The sequence below is a fragment of the Aplidium turbinatum genome, chromosome 1 (assembly GCF_918807975.1).
Source record: "Aplidium turbinatum chromosome 1, kaAplTurb1.1, whole genome shotgun sequence".
Lineage (NCBI taxonomy): Eukaryota > Metazoa > Chordata > Ascidiacea > Aplousobranchia > Polyclinidae > Aplidium > Aplidium turbinatum.
This window is the reverse complement of record NC_137472.1, coordinates 13,142,546-13,156,277: the sequence shown is the minus strand read 5'-3', so window position 1 is coordinate 13,156,277 and position 13,732 is coordinate 13,142,546. Positions and strand designations below refer to the sequence as shown.

The window sequence follows — 13,732 nt, the reverse complement described above, 5'->3', positions numbered from 1 at the left end:
CTAGGTAACTACCAAAAACAGTGGATATCGCCTTTAATAAGACAATCCTAACTCTGAATCTTATAATGTTGCCTGAAGCAAAGAACTCTTCTGGGCCCATCTCTTGCCCTAGCAAAACCACAACGCCAAACTGGGACGATCCAACACTCTTAACTCAAACCGTATATGATGCTTTTTCACCACATAGTTGTAATGGATCTAAAGCAGTAAGTGGAATGCCTTTGAAGTGTGCCAGTAGGTATATACGAATACAGGTCAAAGAAAATGTACTACAAATATAAATTAAACCTATTTATCGTGTTGGATTTTAATTCGTCGTACATTTTCCTGGAATAGATAATTACCAAGCAGTGCATCTTATGCACCCGGAATTAGGCTTCTCTCTAGCACCAGCTTGCTGGGAGTGCAGTTGTTTTCTAATAGCCTACGTTGTATTGCCTATCTCATTATTTTTGCATATAGCCTACTGTAGCCTATACGTGTACATAGGTCACTCTGTTAATATTATGCGCGAATGCATTTATCCAAATTTCGATCCCAAAGTATTTCCTAATTTCTATAGTTCAAAAGGTGGCAAGCCGTACAAACATTGTTTTGTAACTATAGTATATTTTACTGATTGGTTGAAAGGAAGAACCTTCGACAAGTTTGACCTTATAGAATGTAGACAGAGATCTGTAACTCAGGCAAGAGTTGGGATCCCGAAACCAATAATTTTAGCCTTTTTTAAAAACTACTACAAGAAATTAGCCATTTTTTTGATGTTCTGGACAACTGGCAAACGAAGAGACCTCATCACTTTCAAACCCTTTTTGTTAAAAATTGTCAAGTTTATGTCAGGTATAAAGACTAAATGTGATTTCTTAACCTGACATAAACTTTATATGTCTTTATATATCTATAGAGAATATTTATTCTCTATTCTCTTAGAATATTTATTCTCTATCCTGAAAAACCTCAGGCTTATAAGGTGGAAATTCTAATCTCGTGTTTTTTAATTTAGTCAATTACTACTTCAATTAAAACTTTTGTGCCAACCCATCTCCCTTTGCAGGATACTTGCTTTGAAAGACAGACTCGAAAAATTACAGTCGTTTTCGACTTTATAGAAACTGGTCCATGTGGCTCTTTGTGCTAATCCTTGCCTGTTATTGTATTAACTACAGTAGAACTCGGTTAATCCGGATTCGATTTGACCGGCGATTCCATCCGGATTAGGCGAAGATCCGGATTAACCGATGACGGTTTTTATCAAGCCTGACGTTACCTAGATAGAAGGGTATCGGTAAAAATCACCGAAATTGAACGCATTAGTGTGGTCATCTGTCAATTCCGAGACGCGCGATCACCATATTAGCGATAGAATTCTTTTGAAATGCAGTAGCCAATGCATGTAAAACGATTGTATTTGTAGACTCTGCGTCTAACGCAAGAACACACTGGCAAAAGTTATATCTTCAGACATGCGTGTCGGAATAATCTGTAGTCACTCAAAACTTTTGAAAACAGTTACGGAAGACGAGTTTCTTTGGAAAACTTACAAAAAATCAAACAAAGTCTTCTATTGGAAAAACATCACCGACATCCTGCCGAAAATTCCACCGACATCTTTTCAAGTTTAACAGTACGAGTTTGGGCATTTGCGCACGAATTTTGCGTTAGGAGGGATTACTGTTCATGAAAAGAAGAAATCCGCAATAATTTATTGCGTCACATTAACGGAACAATAGATAAGAAATTTCTCGCAATAAGCCACGTTACGTTTTTGCATAAAATGGCAAAACTGTCGGGAAAATCCGGATAAAGCGATAGAGAAAGCACAACTTTTGTCCGGAATAGGCGAAGATCCGGATTAAATAATCCGGATAATCCGAAGCTGTTTCTTAAGAAAAAGATTACAAATCATTTGTACTTCCAGTTTCATCCGGATTAGGCGAAGATCCGGATTAACCGAATCCGGATTAACCGAGTTCTACTGTACTAATTCGTAAAACAGAGAAGTGCATTGCGATACTACTTCTCAATTTAGTTTGTCATTTAGCCATGAATAAAAACACTTCGAGCCATGCTTTGCGTGACAGTGAATATTCCAATAACACTTTAGTTGCCTAATATCATATAGTTACAAACAATCGGTCGCTGGCCCAAAACTGTAATTCAATAATATCAGCGACTTAAGTAATTTCACGAAAATTGTCCTGGGCAAAATGAAATTTGTGCATACCTACCAAAATTTAACTATAACAATTGTATGAAACATTGCAACACAGACGGCAAAACTAACAAGTTGGGATGTTTGTGATGAACTTCATGAAGATGAAATGGACCTGGATTGCGCCTCTATCAAGCCTTACAGGTTCAGACTCATTAGAAGTAGCCTAAAAGCTTCTCTAATCATCAAAATTCTTCCGTTTTATTTCATTCAAACGCGATGGCTACTGTAAAACCCATTTCCAGTTATAAAAGTGCAGCAAATTAAAATTCAATTGCTAATTGATTGCCTGACCTACATTTTAGTGTTGAGACTGTCTCTAGTAGCTGGATCCTGACGGTTTTGCATTATTTTAGAGGCTTTCCATCCAGGGCCGGATTTAGCTGATGGGGGGCCCGGGGCACTTTTAGATCGGGGGGCCCCGTGCAAAAAAAGTTTTCGCGCCTACGGCGCGAAAAACCACCTCTACGTCTTCAGTAGCATCAGTCCAGTACTGCACAGCATTTTTCAGAAACTTTAAAGGCCAAAAGGAAAAAATAACACAAAATCACATTTTTTCCACATAGGGGGGCCCTTCAAAAGTCGGGGGGCCCGGGGCAACTGCCCCCTCTGCCCCCCCCTAAATCCGGGCCTGTTTCCATCTCTGACCTTGGTATATAACCATTAAAATTGACAGATCGAAGTTTTTGTTGTTCCGTTTGATGCTTGTAGCTCGTTCATTCCACTAGGTATTGCTAAAGGGAGAGGCATTTGTAAAGTGTATTGTTCAAGTGCACGATCCGAGAATTGAAAAATCGTTGCAATTTCTTCGTGGTACAACCGAGTGTAAATCTATTAAACTATCGACGTGGAGTCATGAAACAACAGCACCTAGCCTAGTAGATGGAATAATTTTGCATAACAACACTTCAACAATAAGCAGAAGCTGGACTCCGTCGATCTCAATAACTGGTTCAAGGCATTCGCAGGTATGAACTGAACTGTCGGGATTAATCTCTCAAAGAAGCTTTCTCAGTCCGAAGATAAAGTTTCCCTCTATCAATAAACAAGACCTATATGTCCTATATGGCATCCAAGCTATGTTGATTAATCTAAATAGCAACGATTTCTTTTTCTAACTACTGTATAAATCTTCGTTTTAAATCATACGTAGTCTTACAATAAAGAACACATAAGGTCCATGGAATAACGTTCAACCAATTAATCGATCAGGTTTATTTGTTATCTGGGTTTTGCCAAGACAAGTTGTCTTGTGTTATTGTTATTCACTGAACTTATTTTGATATTGGCTGTGACCTTCTTGTTGTTCCACTGATTTGTTTTTTTGTTTTTTTCATTTTTAGTTTTAACTGTCCTCTTAATTCTTTTTTATTTCTGTTTTTTTCTCTCTTCTTTTTTTTATAGCTTTCTTCATTCATCGGATTCTAAAATGATTCATATGAAAGTTAGAGCACACCTTCAAGGAAGGTCTGTTTCCGCATATTCATCCCCAAAATGCTGCAACAAAACAACGAGACCCAATACAAGCAGCATGATGGTCAGACGAAGCAAGTGAGCAGAGTAATCCAATTGTTGTGAAGCTTTAGTTTAGTGTTGCCCCACGTCTGTCGGTTTATTTCTTTGCCTTACCGACATCATCAAGATCAACAAAAAGAGCGATGCAGAATCAGAAATCTAAAACTTTGTGCATAAATTGATTGATTGTTTGAATTTCTATCCTCGGGATGAGAAACCTTCTTTGAAAAACTTAGTTGTGGCAGTTTAGCACACTTGTAGAGGCTTTTACCCATTTACGCAGACCGGTCAACGAGATTGACAGAGTGAAGTTTTCGATTGTTATTGAAATGTTTGCCCTTGAATTATCAATTACTCGGTGCCGCTGAAAGGAGAGCAGTCCTTCAAATGGGTAACCACTTAAACATAACAATTCCCTGTAAGACACTACCAACCAATCAAAACATGTTCAAGTGACTATCGTCCAATTGCGACCCTTCTAGCATTTAGCCAAAGAGTTCTACTTTGAACTTTGGTTGGTAATTACAAAGGAAATAAGAGTTATGGTTAGGGTTGGAATCTTCTACGCCAAGCTGTGGAAGACGAAACTTAGTTTACTTTATATCGGAAATATATTGGTTGAAACGCCGTTCCTGTAATTCTGATTGGTCCAATGATTGATTTGTCTTACAAAAGTTTCTTATGTTTAAGTGTCTACCCTTACAAATACGTTGCTCAAGCGCAAACCGCAGCTTCAAATACTTTCAAAATTTCTAAATTCTGATGAGGTTATCATACTCTTATATTTTTAAATGTTTATAAAGTTGCTTTGCGAGCGTAAAAAATAAGTATGACCTTTTTTACGACAGAAGCTCCAGATGTATCGCCACCGCAAAATCGTCGTCCTCAATTTTGTCCCCGCAACGAGTTATTAGAGGCTGCTCCGGCGCGGTGCCTAACGGCCGCTTAGGATTTTGCTCCATGTCCGATCCAACGGTCAAGCAAACGTCTAAAATTTTACTCCCATTTAGCGGCATTCAAGACATTCCTTATGAGTTTAGGCCGTATTTGCGCCATCAGCAGCATATGGAATCTTACCGGTAAGAACTTTTGGAAATATTGATGAAGTATTGTTAATTTCGCAAATGGCCTTGACGAAATTTTACATCTGAGCACAAGTCTCACTGCAACAAGTAATTGCTCTTTCAGGAAGTTGGATACATGTTAATGAATAAATTAGTTGAAAATTATTGTATTTCATTTACTTTCTCCAAAGTTCCACGTTTTTGTATTACTTCAAACTTGTAAAAATACTTTACTAATTAAAGCTGATAAGCTGTTGTTGATTTTAATGGTGACGTAGGTTACGGTTTAATGCAATAGGCTATTTTACATTATACACTTATACAGTACATGGTGCTCATAAAGTCTTGTTACAATTTTAATATGTTGTTATCAAGCCAATTGTAACAGGACTTTATCAACACCTTGTAGGCTACTATAATAATTAGGCTACGGCCATCAACAGTAGCCGAGGCTACCTATTGGAAAAACTGTTTGCGATTTATTTGAATTTGATTTTCGTAACTGCAATTTTGTTTTAAAGAGACACAGCCAATTTTGATAGCCACACTTGTAATAGTCCCATATTGATTTTTATGATTGGTAGCCGAACAGAAGATGTAAGCCAATTGCTAACACAGCTTTTGATTTTCACATAGGGTTTGGTACTAGCGTTTTTCCATTCAGTTCATCAAGAGTATAATCACCAATCAAAAGAGACTTGGAATGTAACAACAACAAAAATGGAAGACATTTAAGCATTTGAATGTTGTTAACCAACTTCTATACCTACCTAAGCATAACCCTAGGCCTACCTACTCTAGCATGTCTATTCGTCCTTTGAACTTCACTATAATGGTTGCAGAAAGTCATATACTTACATTCTGATGCGACGATTCAGGGAGCTCAGAGTTAGTGGATATGCAGGGTACAAGCTGCAGGCTGCTCTAAGGCTCAGTATATCATCTCCTCTTATGACTAAATTGAAGACCGAGACTTCAAAACCGGGCAAGGTTAGATTGAAAAGCTTAACAATTAAATCACAGCAGTAACAAGCTAACAGTAGGGCTACCATATGTCCTTTTTTAAGAGGATTTGTTCTCTTTTTCTGAGAAAAATTAATTGTCCTCCGAGGACACTAAAAAATGTTCAAATGTCCTCTTTTTTGACAGTTTGGGTTTTCATGCTTATATTTTCAACGGAATTATATTGCTTGATTGACGTTTCAGCGACGGCTTGTAGGCTATTTGTTTTCTAAACATTTTGTATACCAATGTAACATGCTGATTTAGCCTATAAATTCTACAAGAAATTGGTGCATTTTATGGAGCTGTTGTTGAACGTTCATTGCTTGGTTTACTGTAAGATATTAAACGACATTTTAAAGGCCATGCTCACACTTTCACAAAAAATATTCTTTTACCATCATACGTTTTATATTGATACAACGCTTGTAGACGTTGTTGATTGCGGTGCCAACTGAGTTTAGCTCGTTTGTTATTTGAAACAAATCGAAACGAATCTCTAATAAAAGTGCAATTGTGTATAGGCTAACTGTTAACACCTATAAGCTACAGTAAAAGAAATCGTGGCATAGATAGGCTTACACTACAGGTTTGCAAGGAAAGGAACAGCTTTTTAGTTTACGCCGTTTTTAGCATCTTATCGGTTATGTGCAGCCTACTGTTTTAATCATATTTCTTGCAAATAATTTAACAATTTCGTTAAGGCTGACCATTCCTTGTTGAAAAAGGTTAAGGCTTGGCTACCTGGACGTCGTGCCTGATTTGTCACATTTTGCAGATTTTTGCGATCATTGCTGTCTGACTGAAACTGTTTTAAAAATAGCTCTTTTTTCACTTTTTACTGACTTTTAAAAATATAAAATCATTTGTTGTCTTAAGGAAGCAGTAGAAATTTAAAAAAAAAATAAGTTAAACGTTCAGTTCTGTTTTCTTGCTTTTTTTTGGTAACTTTTGTTACGTAGGCGTATACTGTATAATGATCTAAAAACATGTAAAAGATTCTTCAAGCGTAAAATTCTACTTGCTGGCGAAACGCGTCCTCTTTTTAGGCGATAAAAATATGGTAGGCCTAGCTAACAGGCTGTCACATTGTACCATTTTGATCGTCAGCACATAAAAATATGTATATTAGTATGCAATCTTTTCATCTGGATAATTATTATTAATGTCAAAATCACATTAAAGAAGTCGCATATTTGCGAGAATTCAAAGGGACTTTCATAGTAAAAATTTTAGGTTACTTTTTATTAAAAAGGACGCTACTCGAAAATTGTAAAAGTACGACTGTTGTAAAAATAAACACGAATATCAGACTACTAGATATACTGTAAGTTTGTTACAATAAAAACAATAACTCTATAGGTGAAAGTTAATTTTTCCTAACCAAAGTGTACGATGGACTGTGTAGGCTACATTTTCAAAGGAAACCTTCAGACTACCTTTTTTTGAAAAACATGATTTAGCCTACACGCATCAATTAATTCACAAAACTTGCATTGGTACAGGTTCCTCAACCGCAACAGGTTGTGAATGACAAAGTAACTATACCGGTACCTGCTAAATTTACTCGTCCTTGTCGCAAGATTCTCACACCCCCTCCAGTACTCTATTACAGCGAGACTTGTCACTCAGGACCTATATTGTACAGCAGAAGCAAGATTGAAAAATGTTTGCCAAAGAATGGCAGCAGCAATATTGTGATCCCAGCAGGTAGTAGGCCTACTCTTGCTCTCATTGCTTTTCTTTTTTCTGCAAACTCTCTTTGAAAGGTAGTAGGCCTATGTCGCTTTAAGGCTCAATATCATTCAAAACTCTAGTTGGGAAAGAATTGTGAGATCATAAGAAGATAATCTGATAGGTTTCAACTTACGGCAAACAACGATACCTTCTGAGAGTTACACAATAGGACTAAGTCCCTTCTTCACACCTAGCACTAAGTCCCTTTTTCCGTCTTTTATGATATTACGGCCCGAGACAACTGCATATAAGTTAGTCATGCAATGAACCAAGCCGTTTTGTGGCGATTTACGAGCTTAGCAAACTCTATTCAACTGGTCCATTGGAAATAGGTTGAGCAATTTCAATCACGAGCAACACTGTCTATTAACCATCAGTGACTACTGTTAAAAAATATATTGACATCACGTTGTCATAGCTTTGATGACGTCACGTTATGATGGCCTTGATGGGTACTATAGTAACCTAGAATAGGTCCATGTCTTATTCCTTGCTTGTTAAGTTGTTCCACTGCGTTGTTACCTGCTTTTTTCATTGGACTTATGATGTAGCATATACCGTATGCTTAGAAGTTGCAATGTGATTCGTGCAACGAGATAAAACAGTATTTTGCTGTTTTTGCTTTATTGCAAGGTAATTCGGCAGTGCTGTGTAGTTATAAGAAGGTTCAAAAGCCAAGCTCGGAGTTCACAGCGGCCAAACCGATAAAGGATAATTTTTTATGCGGAGAAGGTGCCCAAAAGGTAACCTCACCAAAATAAACATCTTACTCAATATTAAAATACAACAAAATAGTGTTACATATATATGCATAGCCTACAACAGTGCTACTCAAACATTTTTATGCCGTGTACTGGCTGAGCACTTTCCATCACTTGGCGTCCCGGTCAATTTGCGAAAAAAAGACAAGAGTAAAGTCATTATTACTTTTGTAACAAATACAAAAAAAACAAGTAAAAAAACGCTTTTATTAATGATCTTTCAAATTTTGATGCGAAGTGTGCGCTTGCTTATTTGCAACCAGCTTATTCAATTGCGGTTCAATGGAAGACATTGCTGCTCAAAGAGGAGCATGCATATCCAACGCGTTTCTGTGTTTTCTCTTTAAACAGCTCATGGTAGAAAAGCCGGCTTCACATAGATATTATGTAGAAGGGAATGGAAGCAGTGTTTTAATAGCCATGGTACGCAGTCTCGAATATTCTGCTTTTATTTTGACCCAGTGGCTTGCAAGGGAGTTAGATTCAAAAGATTTTCGCAAACCTTTATCAGCAGATAGATCCAATAATTAATTTATCTTATCGGCACTTATATTTAACTCTTCTACGTTTACAGTTGGTGCAAATGGGTTTCGAATCTATTCATTTCCTCTTCGTGGATCTTTTTGTTCCGGAAAATAATGTTGAATACGTTCCACCAAATTTGACAAATATTCTGTGGCAGTATCTTGAACACATTTTACGTCCAAATTGTCTCCAGCATCGTCAATAACAGTAGCTAACTTAGGAAACATGTCGTCACAATTATTTGAGACTCGAATCTTCCATGCTTTCAGCTTTCGTTGCATGCTGTCAATTTTATCTGCTGTTGCAAAAAGTGAAGCATTTTTTCCTTGCATTGAATTAATGGATAACTATTACAAAATAACATTTCTTTGTGACCTAACTGGAAGTCGTCGTAGTAGCGGGCCACCAAACAGTCTATAGCTGGGTAAGCAGATTGAACATTATCGTTGCCTAAAAATTATTATATAGACGTTCTGATCAACATAAAACAAATTACTCGATTTACAATTTCTCCTACCTGACCGCGTACCAGCAGCCAAGTGCTCGCGTACCGGCACCGGTACGCGTACCGGCGTTTGAGTAGCACTGGCCTACAACACAGTATTTATGTACGTTGTATTTAGCGTTGACAATCAGTGTGTGTTGTGCTCTCACTGGTTATAGAAAGCGAGTGAGGCTGAATTGAACTTATTGGTAAATTGACGGAAAGTGTGATGCAAACACGTCACGCAAAAAATGACGCATAAATTGACTCAAAATATAAACAATCTGCAAGATTAATTATTGCGATTTCCAAGAGGAGTTTTTACCTATTTTTGTGAATAGCCAACTTGGGAAGGTGATTTTATTTTATATAAAATAGGCTATCCAAGTATCTGTTGATGTCATTTACTCATTTCTTCTTCGAAAATCTTGTTCTTCAATTGAACAGATGAATAAAGAAATGACAAAATCCACACAGCCGTTCAAGCCATTTCGGTTAAGCAATCACTCAAAGATTTGCAGTGTCCCCGTCATTGGGCCATTGATTGTTGGGGAAAGGTGACGTATTCGTGTTCGTATTGTTTGATCTGCTGATCTAGAGCATTGTATCATCTTCTTTGTGTACCATGCATGTTCCAGGCTTAGGCTTCCATGCATAGTTCTTTTCAGTTACCCCGGTATTTAACTGCATTAAAAATAGTTGTGGTTGTAATGTGAAGATGATTCTTGAGGTTATTGAGATAAATGAAGCGCTGTTTTCCACGAGCTCATTTTCTTTTGACCTTTCTAAGAAAAACAGCATGTTCTAATTTTTCCTTCCTCATAACATGGCCAAAAAATCTTGTCTGTTGTTTGATGATGTTGTTCAAGAGAGTCTAGTTTGAGTTAGCCCACCTTTGTTTGTCTTGTGGCAGAGGCGTGACAACCTTTGCACTGTAAGAAGAAACCACATTTCAACGGCATTTAAATCTTAGCTAGGCTAATCTAGGCTAAATCTAAGCTAAATATATTCAAACTTTGAAAAACCTGTGAAGAATATAGATTGGATTAAATTCAAGATATTTTGTTAAAAATTAAATGTTGTTGCTTGCTAGTTACAGTAGTATAATGTGATAATGTTCTTCAAAATTTAATATTCCAACAGAAAAACTGCCAAAACATCTCCAAAAAGTATCCGCAAGATGTCACCACTGGGTAGAGTGCCCACATCTGGCAAGCGACCTTGCGTATCGATGCGAGAAAAAAGATCTAGGAGCGTTCACGCCATAAATGGATGTGAGTGAATTGTGAAAAATTATAAGCTGTTTTTTTATGCTTTCAAAATTATTTTACTTTTCATTGCTGGCGTAAATATGCAAAAAGTGAAATAGTTGGATCCAAGAAAAGGAAAAGAGGCCAAAAGAAATGTATTAGTGATGAAATATACGCTGATGTCTTTTCACCTTGTTGTGATTTCTCTATGTTATTAAGATAGAACAGTTACACGAGGATTCTTCAGTTTAAATGCAAACGAACGATTAAACATAACAAGTAAATAAAATCAACCCGTTTCGGAAACTTAGATAATGGACAAAGCTTGATATCATAAATTGAAAGAAATGATGTCAACTTTAAAAAATACTTAAATGTGATAGCGAAAAACTTAAAGTATAAAGTAAAGATTCCTCGTCTGAAATCTTGTCGAGGAATTTATTCCCGGTTAGAAATCAATGTTCTAACGAATATGGTTTAGTTTTCTTTCTATTTGAATAAACACTTTCTGGCCATCCCATTGATACCTTTTTATAACAGTGATTTTGTTTACTTCAATTTCTTCACCTTAACAATTGCGTTTGACGTTGAACATTGTTTCTGATAGTTCGTTTAGTTCCACCTAGTGTGTTCATTGGTATGTGTACAATGGGACTTATACTCGTGAACCAATAGTTCTCAAGGGTTTTTGCAGTCATAGACTTTTTAAAGAATTATAAAGCTTTTAGTTTTTAACTTCTAAAAAGAACCTTAAGTGAAAACATTTTATGATCACTAAAAGTGTATAAATCTAGTACTTTTCTTAAAATTAACGCAGCCATCTCCTTAAAGACTTTTAACGGACTTCCATGGGTCTTTGAACCCCACTGATGGGTTTTTATCAATTCTTAACTATGCTTACGGTTTGCAGCGCAGTGTCTGTCCATTGCCGTCCAAGGCCAGACTCTGACGTCGTCGTACAAACACAAAAGAAACAAGATCGATAACAACGTCACGATAACGTAATGATGACCAGACGATTGCGTAATATATTTGCGGCGATACGTCGAAGGAATCTAGTCATAAAAATAAATTGTTTTGGGAAGAACAAAAAAAAACGTTTCCTCCTTTTGTTGCTTCGTTAGCTCTTAATTATAATTGACTGGGTTGGTTTACATAAATTATTAACTTGTGGTAAATTAAGTAATAATCTCTAATATCTAAACCTTTCGTTTACGTGAGTTGTCCATTCTATACTAAGTATTTGGTTCAGCGAGCCAAAAAAATATTTTGAAGGCAATATAAAGAGAAATAAACTCCAATCAATAAATTCTATTTGAATGGCATACCAACACAAACATCAATAGCATGGCGAAAGCTTTTAAGCGTGAACCAGTGAACTTTCTGATATGTTTATTCAATTTTACCAGGACAGCAAAATCCGCCATTTTTACATTGATTCAACCACAGCAGACGTTGAATCAATGTAAAAATGACCGATTTTCCTGTCAGGGTAACTGTTCAGTTGCACTCCGGCATGTTGTTTTCGGATTGTTTGGATTCTGCGATGCAAGGAAATCAGACTGGTGTACCCCAGCCAGCGAAACTCGTCTATATTCAACGTGTGCAGACGTGAACCGATGTAATAAAGTTGGATTTTCCTGCTAGTATGTTGTCATGTAGTCTGACAAATTTTGCTAACTATTTACATTAAACTTATTCACTATTAAATATAAATGATATCAAGGATGTGTCTTAAAATACAATAGGTTATCATTTAAAGTTGAATTTTTGTCGAGTTTGCAATAAACACGTGGTGTAAAAGGCGACTTAAAATGCGAACTGTGAATTGGTATGGTTGTGAATTCATATTCATAACATTGCTATTTTGCTCATTTCTATGCAGTGCTATGACTTTTTGTGTCTAGAAATGCCTGGGATTATATGTTTTGTTCTGTACGATTACAAGTTCTTTTTGTGTCAATTTATTTGAATGATAGACTATAGTGTTGACTAACTTAGTTTTTATCTTCTATTCACCACCAGAGTAATGGTCACTGTGAAACATTGCGTCACTGCTGATTAAAAAAAATACTGAAAGTCATACATTTCGACAACATTATCAACAACTATCGCATCGCAATTTAGCAAGAATTTTTTTGTTTTTTTTTCGCCTTGCAACGGTAAAGAAACATCTATACAACGACGGCATTATTAAACGCGTCATTACAACAAAGAAGAAAAGTACCAGTTGAGTCTTCGTGATTTTGTTTGCAAAATGTTGTGACAATCATCACAAACGGTAACGAAATGTAACTGGCGCTACAATAACACGATGATATGAGTATTGCGATTTTGAAATTGGATTTTTTTAAATAATCTACAAAATATTAAAGTTATGCCACAACCCATAGCGCCCTATGTCACATAAATGCAATAAAAAAATTTGGAAAAGTGCATGACTTTGTGGAGTACAATGAATATTTATGAAAAGAAAAACGAAACAAAAATACGTTCAATTAACCCTTTATAGCCTAATGTTTCAAATTTGCAACAAGTTGTGTTGCTCAATACTTTGTGTTGGTTGGACGACAATTTAAAAAAAATATCTAAAAATATGATTTTTATTGTTTTTCCATCTGAGTATTTCATTGAAATGCGGTTTTCTAAATGCAATTTTGAAATATTTTCTACCTAAACCATGATGTTCGTCCTTTGTGTTCCAAGAAGGTTGATCAATCTAAACATGTAAAAAAGTAAACTGTATTTAAATAATACTTTCCCATCTAAACGTAGGCAAAGTAATGCAATTGTCATATCATGATCTGTCAAGTTACTTTAGTTGTCAGCGCAGTTGAAACCGTAAAAATTACTTGTTTTTAAGTGTTGGAGGGATAATATATGATATTGGTAGTCTATGATATTTTCTGCATGTTTTAGCCTAACAATTTACTTCTTGTCAATTTTTTTAACATTGAAACCTATTATTTGTTTTCTTTTCTACTTCAGGTTTCTCTTATTGCTTATGAAATATGTCGTTTGTTGTTTTAATATGAACTTACTGTATCTGAGCAGTGTTTTATGCGACTTAAAATACAATATAGATTTTGTTGTGAAGAAGGGAGCCTTCTTTCTGGATATCAGCACAAGGCTGAGCACTCACTAGTACAGCGAGCAATTGCGATTCGCTAACCACAACGGCT

At 36.2% G+C, this 13,732-nt stretch overlaps 1 protein-coding gene across 1 annotated transcript; it reads left to right on the top strand.

Annotated features, from left to right (window-relative positions):
* On the top strand, positions 1-13,561 carry LOC145778390 (uncharacterized). Its single transcript, XM_082589870.1, has 10 exons — positions 1-206; positions 2,271-2,356; positions 3,617-3,763; positions 4,576-4,806; positions 5,634-5,781; positions 7,299-7,503; positions 8,164-8,273; positions 9,748-9,857; positions 10,444-10,574; positions 11,466-13,561. The coding sequence occupies exons 1-10, from the start codon at positions 66-68 to the stop codon at positions 11,534-11,536; spliced, it is 1,380 nt and encodes a 459-aa protein (XP_082445996.1). The 5' UTR covers positions 1-65; the 3' UTR covers positions 11,537-13,561.
* Positions 13,562-13,732: the final 171 nt, after the last annotated feature.